General features: G+C 35.6%; 1 protein-coding gene across 1 annotated transcript in view; it reads right to left on the minus strand.

The window, feature by feature from the left end:
- ACBD6 (acyl-CoA binding domain containing 6) overlaps window positions 1–14895 on the minus strand; it is a 191112-nt gene that overhangs the window by 73948 nt on the left and 102269 nt on the right. The window contains exon 6 of the mRNA XM_039249307.1: window positions 10746–10835. Coding sequence (XP_039105238.1) covers window positions 10746–10835 — 90 coding nt within the window. The remainder of the gene's footprint in view (window positions 1–10745; window positions 10836–14895) is intronic.

The following is a 14895-nucleotide window of genomic DNA, read 5'->3' on the forward strand; positions in this document are numbered from 1 at the left end:
ATGCCCGCGTGAAGCATTTATAGCCACTTTATTAATAATAGCCAATATTCACTAAAACTGAAGAAAAAAACCTAAAAACTAAATGTCCATCACCAGAAAAACAGATAAACTGTGGTATATGCATGCACTAAATAGAACATTAAAACAGTATACAGCAATAAAAATAAAGGAACAAATGATATATGTAACAACATGGATGACTCTCGCAAATGTTACACTGAGTATAATAAACCTGATCCAAAAGAATATATATGTTGTAAATATTTGAATTTCAAGAAGTAGTAGAACTAACTGATGGCAGCTAAAGTCAGAATAATAGTTCCCTGGGGTGGGATGGGTGGAGGATTGATATTGACAGAAGTTCCTTAAGGAAACAAACCTACTGGGATTTTGGAAATATTCTACTTTGATATAGGTGGTAGTTGCACAGGTGTGTGTACAAGTGTGGGTATTCAGTTGTGTCCTTAAGATTTCTGTACTGTATTGGGGCACCTGGGTGGCTCAGTCGGTTAAGTGGCCATCTTCAGCTTAGGTCATGACCTCATGGGCCATGAGTTTGAGCCCCCATCAGGCTCTGCGCTGACAGCTCAGAGCCTGGAGCCTGCTTCAGATTCTGCGTCTCCTTCTCTTTATGCACCTCTCCCACTTGCTCTCTTGCTCTGTCTCTCAAAAATAAACTATATGTATCTCATTAAATGTATTTTGTATCTCCAAACTTTTAAATAATAATGAAGAAAAACTATTTTATGTACAATATTGTACCAAATGCCTTCTTAAAAAACATTTTTTTAAAGTACTCTCTACGCCCAACACGGGGCTCAAACTCATGACCCTGATATCAAGAGTCACATGCTCTACCACTGAGCCAGGCAGGCGCCTTGTACCAAATATCTTTAAAATACGTTACATACATGTGAGTAAGGAAAATAAATTTTACAGTGCAGAGATTAAGAGCTTAGGCTTTGGCATCAGAATGACATGTTCAAATCTAAATTTTGTCACTTATTACTTCTAGGACTATCCAATCTCCTGCTTCTTCACCAGTATAATGCACATAACAATATACCTACATTACAGGACTGATGTGATGACTAAAAGACAATACATATAAAATGCTTGATACACAGTACACACTAAAACTGTTTCATAGTTTATCCCTCCCCCAACACACATATATAATAGAGTTAGTCTTACTTCCTGCTTTATGATTTTCTCATGACTTTTTTTTTTTTGCCTTTTTCAGATAATGGAGAACTGTGAATTCAACTCCAGAGAGTCTGGGATTTATCCTAAGGGTAGTGCAACTATCAGAGAGTTTTGATGAAGCCAGTGACATAATAAACAACAGTGTGGAGAGGGAAGGAGGAGCCAACTTGCCCAGAAGCCGCAGGACAGCTTGAGGCAAGGAGGCCACTGTCACTACTTTAAGCTCCACAACACCCTGGCAAAATCCAGACTTGCAATTATTCCCCTGCTTTAAAAACAATTTTTTTCTATTTATTTCATAAAACTATATATGGATACAGAATTTCTTTTTTTCAGGTACATTCATTTATTCTTTTATTCCATAAGTATTCTTTTTTAAAACTGGGATATTATTGACATGTGACATTATATTAGTCTCAGATATACAACATAACGATTCAATATTTATATATACTATGAAATGATCACCACAAAAAGTTTAGTTAGCATCTCATGCTTTTGAAATCTTTTATAACACATAGTCACTGAGGCATTCAGAGAGGGCATGGTGCTCTATGCCATCATATAAACCATAAGTTTAGGTCATTTGTAGATCACCAAGTCTTAAACTGCATTAACACCCAGTACACAGTGTAAACATCTAACACTGCAGATGTTCCCACCCAACATGTTGAATTCCTTAATATTACTTTACAATAAATCTAAGAACACCTGGTAATAAATCTTCAGCATTCAAAGACTTCCAGTGTGCTTTGGGAGTAGTTTTAATCTTTCTCCAGGGCTTGAAAGATCAAAATTATTCAAGAGGTCTTTGGGGTGTATGTGTGTGTGTTTAACCCATATCCTAATCTCAAATGTGGTTAAAAACTTAACTTCCAGAGTTGAACTAAAAATCAATACTAAGCAGTGGAAGAGACAAAACTGTGTCCATACTACTGCCAGGTAACAAATGAAATCTATAAAGGATCTTTCCTAGGAAATAAAATTAAATTAAAAGTTCGAATTCCATCAGTCATAGAATAGAGAAACTGCAGTGCAATAAAAGTATATATGAGATATACTGACATGTAAAAATGACAAAAAAACACAGAGTAGACTTTGACATATCTCTAATTACCACTCCTCTTCAGGCTAATGGTAAAAATTAGTCTTCAGATGGTTGATAACATCAGCCTGTCTCTGCTGGGTTAGTACCAAGATCTGTGGCCAAGCAAATACTTCTAATAAAATTGATTTTCCTTTTTGGCAACTAATAGGCCAGTCAATAATAATGTCGTTTAAGAAAGATTGAATCATGAGGGAGATGAACCTTTCCTTCCATTTATTATGTTTGTATTGTCTATATTTGAAAGGAGTTTTCAATAACGAAACCAAAGAAGAAATTACAAAGGGAAAGCTATTCTGAGAGCTAATCTCCAAAAGCCCTGGGACTTGGAAGCATGTTAGCAATCCAAACTAACAAAGCCAAAAGCATTTCCTTAACTGAAGCTAGGGGATTGTGTGGATCAGGACTGTCAATAACAGAGGAAAATCGAGGCTAGGGGCAATATAAAGTAGTCATGTGAATACAAAGACCTCAAGGGAAACACCAGCTTCACCTAGTCCTAACTGACTCATCCAAAATACCTACCTGGAATTTTACTTTGCGTTAAAGCTGGTGTTCTGTAAAGTTTATCCTATAAAGCCATAGAAAACAGTTTTGAATTATTTATCTTAAGTTAGCCAAACATATTATAAGAAAAACACAGATGAAAACCTCAGGCTATTCCTAACTTGGGAACATTTCCCTCCAAAACACCCCCTAACAATACAAACCAAATAAAAAGACATGACTGCACCAATACTTTATTGTTTTTGTAATAGTAGTGGATAAGGGAAGCAAAGGATGAAATGATGATTTAAAAGTTCATAAAGAAAAATCACAGGAAAAATCCTCAGTAAGCAGTGAAGAAATTTATCCTACCAGATATTAAAAAATGTATTGAAGCTATACCATTAAAGCATCATTGGACAAGTATGTAAACAGAAAAATAGAGAAAGGGAATAGGAAAAAGCTGAGGAATACACAGAGGAAGTGAGAATATGAACAAAACAAAACAAAAAAGATACTTCAAATCAGTAGAGGAAAGATTATTCAACAAACATTACTGAACAACGCTAATCGTCTACACAAAAATAAAGCTGGCACCATCTGGGCAAAAATAAAATGTGTATTACATACATGTGACAAATTAATTCTAGATGGATCAAGGAAACCATGAAATGGTGACGGTATGAGAAGGAAACATGGGGGAAATGTTTAATATTTACATCACAAAGTGCTCATTATCTTTAACACATGAAATGTTCCTATAAATTAAGAAGAAACATCAATCCAGTGGGAAACTGAGCAAAAAATATGAACAGATGTTTCACAGAAAATGAAATACAAATGGTTCTTGGTTACAGGATGTTTAATACATTGGTGCATTTATATGGTACCAGCTATATTACGATACAGCTCTACAAAGGAATATTATGCCACCATTAAAAAGAATAAGTCATGGGTGCCTGGGTAGCTCAGTCAGTTAAGTGCCTAACTCTTGATCTCATGGTTCGTGTGTTGGAGCCCTGCAATGGGCACCATGCTGGCAGAGTGGAGCCTGCTTGGGACTCTCTCTCTCTCCCAATCTCTCCTTCTACCCCACTCACTTTCTCTTTCAATGTAAATAAACTTTTATTCTATTCTATTCTATTCTATTCTATTCTATTCTATTCTATTCTATTCTATTCTATTCTATTCTATTCTAAGAGAGAGGGTGCAAGTGAGCAAGGGACAGAGTGGGCGGGGGGAGAGAAAGAAGAAGGGCTCACCCAAAGCAGGTTCAAGCTCACCAGATGCAGGGCTCAAGCTCATCCGATGTGGGGCTTGAACTCATGAACTGTGAGATCATGGCCTGAGCAAAAGTCCAATGCTTAACGAATTGAGCCACTCAGGCATCAATAAATAAACATTAAAAAAAAAAAGAAAAAGACTAAGGCAGCACTATCTATATACTGATATAGAACAACCTCCAAGATAAAGAAAGCAAGTTATAGAATAGTGTGTATAGCTTGTATCACATTGCCCTACTATACATGCTTGCAGATATATGTTTGTCTGTGTTCCCTCTCCCCTCAAAAATAAATTAAAATTTTTTTAAATCAGTCTTTTGCATTTTTTGAGTTTTTAAAAAACGTTTATTATGTTTATATAAAAATAAAGTTTATTTATTTATTTTGAGAGAGAAAGAGAGACAGCATGAGTGAGTGGGGGAAGGGCAGAGAGAGGAGAGAGAGAATCCCAAGCAGGATCTGCGTTGGCAGCACAGAGCCCAATATGGTGCTCAATTCCACAAACCATGAGATCAAGACCTGAGCCAAATCAAGAGTCAGATGCTCAACCAACCGAGCCACCCAGGTGCCCAGGTATTTTTTTACATACATACTATACTACCTACTAAACGAAAAAAAATTAATGACATATATATATTTCAAGGGAAGATTATGGCACAAAGCTATGATCTGACCTATAACTCAAAGCTAGGGAACTGGTCCAAGAAGAATGTACACATATCTAATGGGGAAAGAGGTTATTTCTTCTGATAAAAAACAAGGATACCCAAAAAGCTCTGGTAAATGCTCAGGTCCTTCCTGGTACCCATGTTCTATTTTTCTAACATTTTCTTTATAAGCCAGTATTACTTTATTCAATAATTATTGAGAATCTACTATATGTCAGATATTGTTTGAGGCACTACTGATACAACCAAATTGCAGTACCTGTATATGATACATAGTGTTGAAAATATAGACATGTAATCAGCCAATTATAATACAATGTGATTACACTGTGATAACTTTTTGATGAGCTTAAAAACAGGGAGCTATAGGGGTGCCTGGGTGGCTTAGTCAATTAAGTGTCTGACTTTGGCTCAGGTCATGATCTCGTGGTTTCTGAGTTCAAGCCCCATGTCGGGCTCTGTGCTGACAGCTCAGAGCCTGGAGCCTGTGCTCCCTCTCTCTCTCTCTGCCCCTCCCCAGCTTGTGCTCTGTCTCTGTCTCTATTTCAAAAATAAACAGGTAAGTTTTTTTAAAAAGAAGCTACAAAGTATTGGGGGGGGGGGGTCTCTAACTGGTTAGACTGAAGGAAGGCTTCCTGGAGGAAGTCATGTTTAAGCTGAGGCCTAGGAAGGAGAATGAAGAAGAAAGAAAATAGCATATAAAAAAGCCAAGAGATAAGCAGTATGTCAAGTCCTTCAAAGGTGGAGCTTAGCCTACCAGGGAGGGTCATAAGAAGTAGCGTGCTGAGAAAGAAAGATGTAAGATCATGAAGGGCTTTACAGAGCATATTAAATTTAGCTTTCATCTTAGAAAAACAAAAGTAAACAAGGCAACATCTGCAAATTAGCATTTTAGAAAGACTATCCAGATGAAGAGTTGAAAAAATACTAAAGGATATTAAGAGTAGAAGGAGAAACATAGTTCAGAGCTGCTGAAATAATTTAAGAACCCTGAACTAGTGTATGGGAAGTGTTGAAATAGAGAAGTGGGTAGATTTGGAGATATACTTAGAAGGCAGAACCTAAAGGTTCTGAATGGGTGTGAAAACTGAGAAGAATCAAGGATGATTCCTGGAAAACTGGTTGGATGACGGTACCAATTATGGGGAGGGGTAGTGGCTGTCGTTGAGAGACAGCAGGTTCAGTGTAAGGTGAAGTGAACAGCTAAGAAGTGTGTGAAGTGTGTGAAGGACAGCTAAGAAGAGTTCTATGTTTTTGGAGCTACTGGCTGAGGTCTGAGTTGCTGATTTCTTCTATTCTCTGTGAAATGAGAGATAATCTGAGAATGAAAAGGACCATAAGACTTTTCAGGCAAAATTAAGGATGGATACCATGATTTATGAGAGTATCAGGGTTGTATAATTTTTTTTCTAGCTTTGCCCAGAGACTAGGTGTACATGTGCAAAAGGCAGGTAATTGGATTAATCAGATTTAGGCTTTTTCCAGGTGGCTATAACAGTGGAAAAACAGGGAATGGAGATGAGGATGAGAATAACAGCATGAGAATGGATAAAATGAACTGAAGTGGAAGAATGTAGATTAGCAGAGAAACTAAAGATTTCTTTTAGGTCAAGTAAGAGATTTAGATGAAATAGAGAGTGTGGTTAGAACTAAAAATTTCAGACTTAATGAAAAGAGCCAGGAGGAGTACATGAGGCCTAGGGAGTCAGACCAGAATGGATACATATGGCAACAAATATTTCATAAAGAAAAGCATATTATATCTAACACACCAAATTAAAAAGCAAACACCTAGAACAAAACAAGGATATCCACTTCTATTACTTCTATCGACAGAGTACTGAAGGTCTGGTCAGATCGATTAAGCAAGGAAAATAAAAGGAATCTTGAGGTGCCTGGCTGACTCGGTTGTTATAACACGAGACCCTTGATTTTGGGGTCGTGAGTTTGAGCCCCACGTTGGGAGTAGAGGTTACTTAAAGAAAAGAAAAGAAAAGAAAAGAAAAGAAAAGAAAAGAAAAGAAAAGAAAAGAAATCTAAATTGTAAAAGAAGAAGTAAAATTATCTCTATTCATAGACAACATGATCTTATATGTAAAAAACCCTAAAGATTCTACAAAAAGCTGTAAGAACTAAAAAACGAATTCAGCACAACTGCAGGATACAAAATGAACATACAAAACTCAACTGTGTTTCTGAACACTGACAATGAACAATCCAAAAAGGAAATTTAGGAAACAGTTTCATTTACAATAGCATCAAAAAAGAAACAATATTTAGGAATAAACTTTATCAAGGAGGTGAAAAAAATATATACTGAAAGCCACAAAATGCTGCCTAAAGAATTTTGAGACACCAATAGACGGAAAAACATCTCACAGATTGGAAGACTTAAACATTAAGATGCCAATACTCCCCAAAGTGATCTACAGATTCCATGCAATCCCTATGAAAATCCCAATGACATTTTCTTGCAGAAAAAAAAAAGTCATCCTATCAAGCAACCCAGAATAGTCAAACAGTCTTGAGAAAGAAAAACAAGGGGCGCCTGGGTGGCTCAGTCGGTTAAGCGGCTGACTTCAGCTCAGGTCATGATCTCACGGTTCGTGAGTTTGAGTCCCGCATCAGGCTCTGTGCTGACAGCTCAGAGCCTGGAGCCTGCTTCAGATTCTGTGTCTCCTTCTCTCTCTGCCCCTCCCCTACTCACACTCTGTCTCTCTGTCTCTCAAAAATAAATAAATGTTAAAAAAAAAAAAAAAAACACAAACCAAGGGGTGTCTGGGTGGCTCAGTCAGTTAAGCATCCAACTTGATTTTGGCTCAGGTCATGATCTCATGGTTCAGTTCATGGTATAAGGTTGCACACTGTTAGCGTGAAGTCTGCTTGGGATTCTATCTTTCTGCCTGCCCCTCCCTTGCTCACATGTGGGCACATGTACCCTCTTTCTAAATAAATAAACTTAAAAAGAAAAAAAGAAAGTTGGAGGTGTCCCACTTTCTGATTTCAAATTTTACTACAAAGCTACAGTAACCAAACCACTATGGTAATGGCATAAAAACAGAAATATAGACTAACAGAACAGAACAGAAAGCCTAAACCCTTAGAGATATGATCAAATGACTTTTGACAAGGGTTCCAAGACTATCCTCTGGGGAAAAGACATTTCAACAAATGGTACTGAGAAAACTTGACTATTCACATGCAAAATGGAATTGGACCCCTATTTTATGTCATACACAGAAACTAACTCAAAATGGGTCAAAGACTTAAATGTATGAGCTGAAATTATATAACTCTTGAAGAAATCATAGGGAAAAAGCTTTAAAATTGGCAATGCTTTCTTGGATATGATACCAAAAGCACAGGCAATAAAAGAGAAAGTTGGCCTTCATCAAATTTAAAACTGTTGTGCATCTCTCCACAACAGCTAAAACATGGAAAGAGCCTAAGTGTCCATCAACAGATGAATGGATCAAGAAGATGTGGTTTATCTATACCATGGAATACTACATGGCAATGAGAAACAATGAAATCTGGCCACGTGTAGCAACATGGATGGACCTTGAGGGTGTTATGCTGAGCGAAATAAGTCAGGCAGAGAAGGACAAATATCATATGTGTGCACGTATAGGAGGATTAGGAGGAACTTAATTGAGGACCAAGGGGGAGAAGAAGGGCGGAAATGGTGGGGGAAAAGGAGAGAGGCAAACCATGAGAGACTCTTGAATGCTGACAAAAACTGAGGACTGATGGATGTGGGGGGGAGGAGGGATGGGCATGGAGGAGGGCACTTGTGGGGATGAGCACTGAGTGTTATGTGGAAACTAATTTGACAATAAACTATTTGTAAAAAAAAAAAATAAAATAAAAAAAAATAAAACTGTTGTGCATCAAAGGACCCTATCAAAAGAGTGAAAGACAATTCACAGAATGGGAGAAAATATTTGCAAATCATTTATCTGACAAGGGACTGACATCCAGAATATATAAAGAATTTTTATAGCTTAACAATAAAAATGCAACCAACTCAATTTAAAAATGGGCAAAGAACATAAACAAAGTGATATACAAATGGCCAATAATCACATGAAAAGATGTTCAACATCACCAGTCTTTAGGGAAATGCATATCAAAACCACAATGAGACACCACTTCTCAGTCAATACAATGCCTATTATGAAAAATACAAAAAATAACAAGTGTTGGTAAGGATATGAAGAAACTGGAACACTTGTGCATGGCTGATAGGAACATATAATGGTGCAGCCACTGTGTAAAATGGTATGGTGGTTCCTCAAAATATTCAATAAAAAATTACCTTATGACCCAACAAATCCAGTTCTGGGTATATACTCAAGAGATATGAAGGGAAGGACTCAAATTTGCTACCTATGTTCATAGCAGAATTAATCACAATAGTTGAAAGAGTAAAGCAACTCAAGTGTCTATAGATGAATATTCGGATAAAGATATGGATATATATGTATAATGACATATTATTTAGTTTTAAAAAGAAAGGAGGTTTTACACATGCTACCAACATGGATGATCCTTGAAAATATTAAGTGAAATAAGTCAGTCACAAAAGGACAAATATTATATAATTCCACTTACAGAAGTTACTTAGAATAGTCAAATTAATGAAGGTAGAGAGTAGAATGGTAGTTGCCAGGAGCTGGGGGAATGGGGAGTCAGTTATGAATTCAGAATTTCAGCTGGGGAAGAAGATTCTGGAGATGGATGGTGCTGATGGTTGAACAATGTGGATGTACTTAATGCCATTTTTAACACTTAAAAATGGTTAAAATGGTAAATTTTATGTTATGTACATTTAAAACAATAAAAACAAAAAAGAAAGAAAACAGAAGGATAAGTCTTAACTTGGCAATGGTTTCCTAAGTATGACACCAAAAGCACAGCCAACAAAAGAAAAAATAGATAAACTGAACTAAAACAAGATTAAAAACCTGTGCACCAAATGACACTATCAAAAATGTGAACAGATAACCCACAGAAAGGGAGAAGGTATCTGCAAATCATGTATCTGATAGTGGTCTGCTATCCAGAATATATTAAAAAAACTCTTAACAAAAAGACAAGCAATTCAATTTTTAAAACGGTGAAAAGTTTGAACAGACATTTCTCCAAAGGAAATACAGAAATTGTTAACAAGCACATGGAAAGATATCAACATCATTAGTTATTAAGGAAATACAAATCAAAATCAAGCACGATAAGGTATCACTCCACCTCCACTAGGATGGCTATTAAAAAAGAACATAACAAGTATTGCAAATCAGTGGAGAAATTAGAACCCTCATGCATTGCTGGTGGGAATGGAAAATGGTGCAATTCCTGTAGAAAACAATTTGCAGTTTGTAGAGGTTCCTCAAAAACATCAGGTTACCATACAACTCTGAAATTCCACTCTTAGGTACAGAATCAAAATAACTGAAAACAAGCATTCAAACAAAAACACATGCATGAATTGTTCATATCAATTATTCATAATTGCCAAAAAATGGAAATAACCCAACTATTCATTAACTGATGAAATGATAAACAAAATGTGGTATAAAATGTGGTATTATCCATACGATGGTATAATATTTAGCCCTAAAAAATGAAGTACTGTTACATGCTACATGGATAAACCTTGAAAATATGCTAAGTGAAAGAAGCCAGACACAAAGGCTATATATTTTATGATTCCATTTATATGAAATATCCAGAATAGGCAAATCCATTGAAACAGAAAGATTAGTTGTTGGTAAGGTCTGTGATGAGGGGGAAACAGGAAGTGACTGCTTACTAAGTACAAGGTTTCCTTTTGGGGTGATGAAAATGTGAAACAAGAAAGTAGCGATGGTCACACAACACTGTTAAGTGTATGAATGCCAGTAAGTTGTACACTCTTAAGTGTTTAAAACAGTGAATTTTATGTTGTGCGGATTTTACCTCAATTTTTTTAAAAAGCTCTCTTATCATCACTCTTACCTGGCAATTAATATCAGCTCTATATTGTAGCAAGACTGTGACTAGTTCTTTATGTCCTCGATCACATGCCCAATGGAGTAGAGTTCTGCCCTAAAAACACAAAAATTGAGATAAATGAATTTTTTAATGTTTTTTATTTATTTCTGAGAGAGAGAGAGTGAGAGAGAGCGAGCGAGCATGAACAGGGGAGGCTCCAGGCTCTGAGCTAGCTGTTAGTACAGAGCCTGAAGCGGGGCTCGAACCCATGAACCATGAGATCATAACCTGAGCCGAAGTCGGACGCCTAGCCGACTGAGCCACCCAGGTGCTCCGAGATAAATGAATTTTTTAATTCACTTATGAGGCCAGTAAAACTTACTTTTATTTTGGTTGAGAATTGTGTTTTTAAAAATTTTATCTTATTTGAGTATACTTGACACACAATGTTACATTAGTTTCAGGTGTACAACATAGTGATTCAACTTCTCTATATGTTATGCTGTGCTCCCCACAAGCCGAGCTACCAACCATCTGTCATGCAATGCTATTACAATATCACTGACTATATTCCCTATGCTGTGCCTTTTATTCCTGTGATTTATTTATTCCATAACTAAAAGCCTGTATTTCCCACTCCTCTTCACCCATTTTTCCCATAACCTCATCCCCCTTCCTTCTGGCAGCCATCAGTTTGTTCTCTTTATTTATAGGTCTGAATCTGCTTTTTGTTTATTCATTTGTTTTAGATTTCACATGAGTGCAATCATATAGTATTTGTCTTTATTAGTCTGATCTATTTCACTTAGCATAATACCCTCTAGGTCCATCCATATTGTCTTGCCAAATGGCAAGATCTCATCTTTTTTTACAAGAGCATAATACGTGGTGTGTGTGTGTGTGTGTGTGTGTGTGTGTGTGTGTGAGTGTGTGTAACACATATAGATATACTACACCTTCCTTATCCATTCATCTATCAATGGACACTTAGGCTGCTTCCATATCTTGGCTATTGTACGTAAATCTGCAATAAACATAGGGGTGCATATATCTTCCAATTAGTGTTTTCATTTTCTTTGAGTAAATACCCAGGAGGGAAATGACTGGATAATATAGTATTTCTGTTTTTAATTCTTTGAGCCTCCATACTGTTTTCCACAGTAGCTGCACCAATTTATATTCTACCAACAATGCAGGAGGGTTCCTCTTCCTCCACATCAACAACACTTATTTTTACTCGTGCTTTTTTTTTTTTTTTTAATTTTAGCCATTCTGACACATGAGGTGATATCTCATTGCAGTTTTAATTTTAATTTTCCTGATGATTATTGATGCTGACCATCTTTTTATGTGTCTATTGGCCATCTATATGTCTTTGGAAAAATGTTTATTTAGGTCCTCTGCCCACTTTTTAATTGGGTTAGTTTTTTGGTGTTCAGGCATATGAGTTCTTTATATATTTTGGATATTAACCCCTCATTGGATATATCACTTGTAAATATCTTTTCCTGTACAGTAGGTTGCCTTTTTGTTTTGCTCTGCTATGCATAGTTTCTTATTTTGCTATAGTACCAATAGTTTATCTTTGCTTTTGTTTCTCTTGCCTTAGGAGACTTATCTAGAAAAATGTTGCTACAGTCGATGTCTGTGTAATTACTGCTTGTGTTCTCTTTTAGGTTTTTATGATTTTAGATCTCACATTTAAGTCTTTAATCAATTTTTAGCTTAATTTTGTGGATGGTGTGAGAAAATGGTACAGTTTCATTCTTTTATATGTAGCTGTCTACTTTGCTCAGCACCATTTACTGAAGAGATTATCTTTTCTCTATTGGATATTTTTGTCATAGATTAACTGACCAGATGAGCATGGGTTTATATTTGGGTTCTCTGTTCCATTGATCTATGTGTCCATTTTGTACCAATACCATACTGTTGTCAATACTACAGCTACGTAGTGTATCTTGAAATCTAAAATTATGATACCTGCACTTTTTCTTTCTCACAATTGCTTTGGTTATTTGGGCTCTTTTGTGGGTCCATCCAAATTTTATGATTCTTTGTTCTCATTCTGTGAATAATACTATTGGTATTTTGATTGGGATTGCACTCAATCTGTAGATTGCTTTGAACTGTATGAACATTTTAACAATGCTGATTCTTCCAATCCATGAGCAGGAGATATCTTTCCATTTGTTTGTGTTGTCTTCAATTTCTTGAGTCTTCCACCTCCTTAGCTAAGTTTATTCCTAAGTATTTTATTATTTTTGGTGCAACTGTAAATGAAATTATTTCTTAATTTCTCTTTCTGTTATTTTGTTATTGGTATATAGAAATACTATACTGATTTCTGGGTATTAATTTTGTACCTTACAAACTCACTGAATTCATTTATCAGTTCAAATGATTTTTTGGTGGAGCCTTTAGGGTTTTCTATGTGTAGTATCATCTCATCTGCAAACAGTGACAGTTTAACTTCTTCCTTACCAATATGGATACCTTTTATTTCTTTTTCTTGTTTGATTATTATGGCTAGGACTTCCAGTACTATGGATATCCTTGTCTTGTTCATGATCTTAGAGGAAAAACTGCTTTTCACCATTGAATATGATGCTATATGTCAGTTTTTCATATATACTTTTTATTATGTTGAGTTATTTTCCCCCTAAACCCACTTTGTTCAGTTTGTCATGAAGAGATGTTAAATTTTGTCAAATGCTTTTTCTGCATCTATTGAGATGACTGTATGATTTTCATCCTTCAGTTTGATGATGTTGATTAATTTGTGAACCATCTTTGCATCCTCAAAATAAATCCCACTTGATTGTGGTGAATGATCTTTTTAATGTACAGTGAACGTGGTTTGCTAATATTTTGTTGAGAATTTTTGCATTTGTAATTATCACAAGTATTGACCTATAGTTTTCTTTTTTGGTGGTATCTCTGTCTAACTTTGGTGTCAGGATAACACTGGCCTTGTAGAATGTATTTTAAAGTTTTCCTTCCTCTTCTATTTTTTGGAATAGTTTAAGGACAATAGGAACTAACTTTTCTTTAAATGTTTGATAGAATTCACCTGTGGACCTATGTGATCCTGCACTTTATTTTCTTCATAGTTTTCTGATAACCAATTCAACTTTGTTACTAGAGTTTCAGATTTTCTATTTCTTCCTGATTTAATTTTGGAAGGGTGTATGTTTATAGGAATTTATCTACTTTCTCTAGGTTGGCCAATTTGTTGGCAAATAATTTTTTGTAGCAGTCTCTTAAATCCTTTGTATTTCCTGTGGTGTCAATTGTTACTTTTATTTCTCACCTCATTTATTTGGGTTTATTTATTTATTTATCTTAAGGAGTCTAGCTAAGGGTTTATCAATTTTATTTGTCCTTGCAAAGAACCTCCTCCTGGTTTCATTGCATTTCTTTTCTTTTCTTTTTTTAATTCTTTAGGTCATCAGATCATTTCTTTCTGCTCTGCTCTTTATTATTTCCTTTCTTCTATTCACCTTGGGCTTAGTTTGCTCTTCTTGTTCTAGTTCTCTTAGGTGTATGGTTAGATTGTTTAGTTGAGCTTTTTCTTGTTTCTTGAGGCAGGGATTTTGCTATATATGTCCTTCTTAGAGCTGCTTTTGCTGCATCCAAAATATTTTGGACCTTTGTGTTTTCATTTTCATTTGTCTCCATGTATTTTTTTATTTCTTCTTTGACTTCATTGACACTTTGGATGTTTAGTATTATGTTGTTTAGACTCCACGTGTTTGTGTTTTTTCCAGTTTTTTTTTCTTGTAACGGATGTCTAGTTTCAAACTATTGTAATCAGAAAAATGTTCTTAAATTAGTTGAGACTTATTTTGAGGCTTAACATGGAATCTATTCTGGAGAATGTTCCATGTGCACTTAATTCTGTTGGTTTTGAATGGAATGTTCCATATATATATATCTATTATAGCCATCTGGTATAAAATGTCATTCAAAGATACTGCTTCTTTTTGATTTTCTGCCTAAAGCTATCCATTGATGTAAGTGGGGTGTTAAATTTCCTACTTTTACTGTATTACCATAAATTTCTCTTATTCATGTCCATTAATATTTGCTTTATGTATTGAGGTGCTTCAATGTTGGGTGCACAGATATTTACAATTCTTATATCTTCTTGCTAGATTGATCTCTTTATCAT

Source organism: Hyaena hyaena, unplaced genomic scaffold, assembly GCF_003009895.1.
Source record: "Hyaena hyaena isolate Hyena2069 unplaced genomic scaffold, ASM300989v1 scaffold_337, whole genome shotgun sequence".
NCBI classification, from domain to species: domain Eukaryota; kingdom Metazoa; phylum Chordata; class Mammalia; order Carnivora; family Hyaenidae; genus Hyaena; species Hyaena hyaena.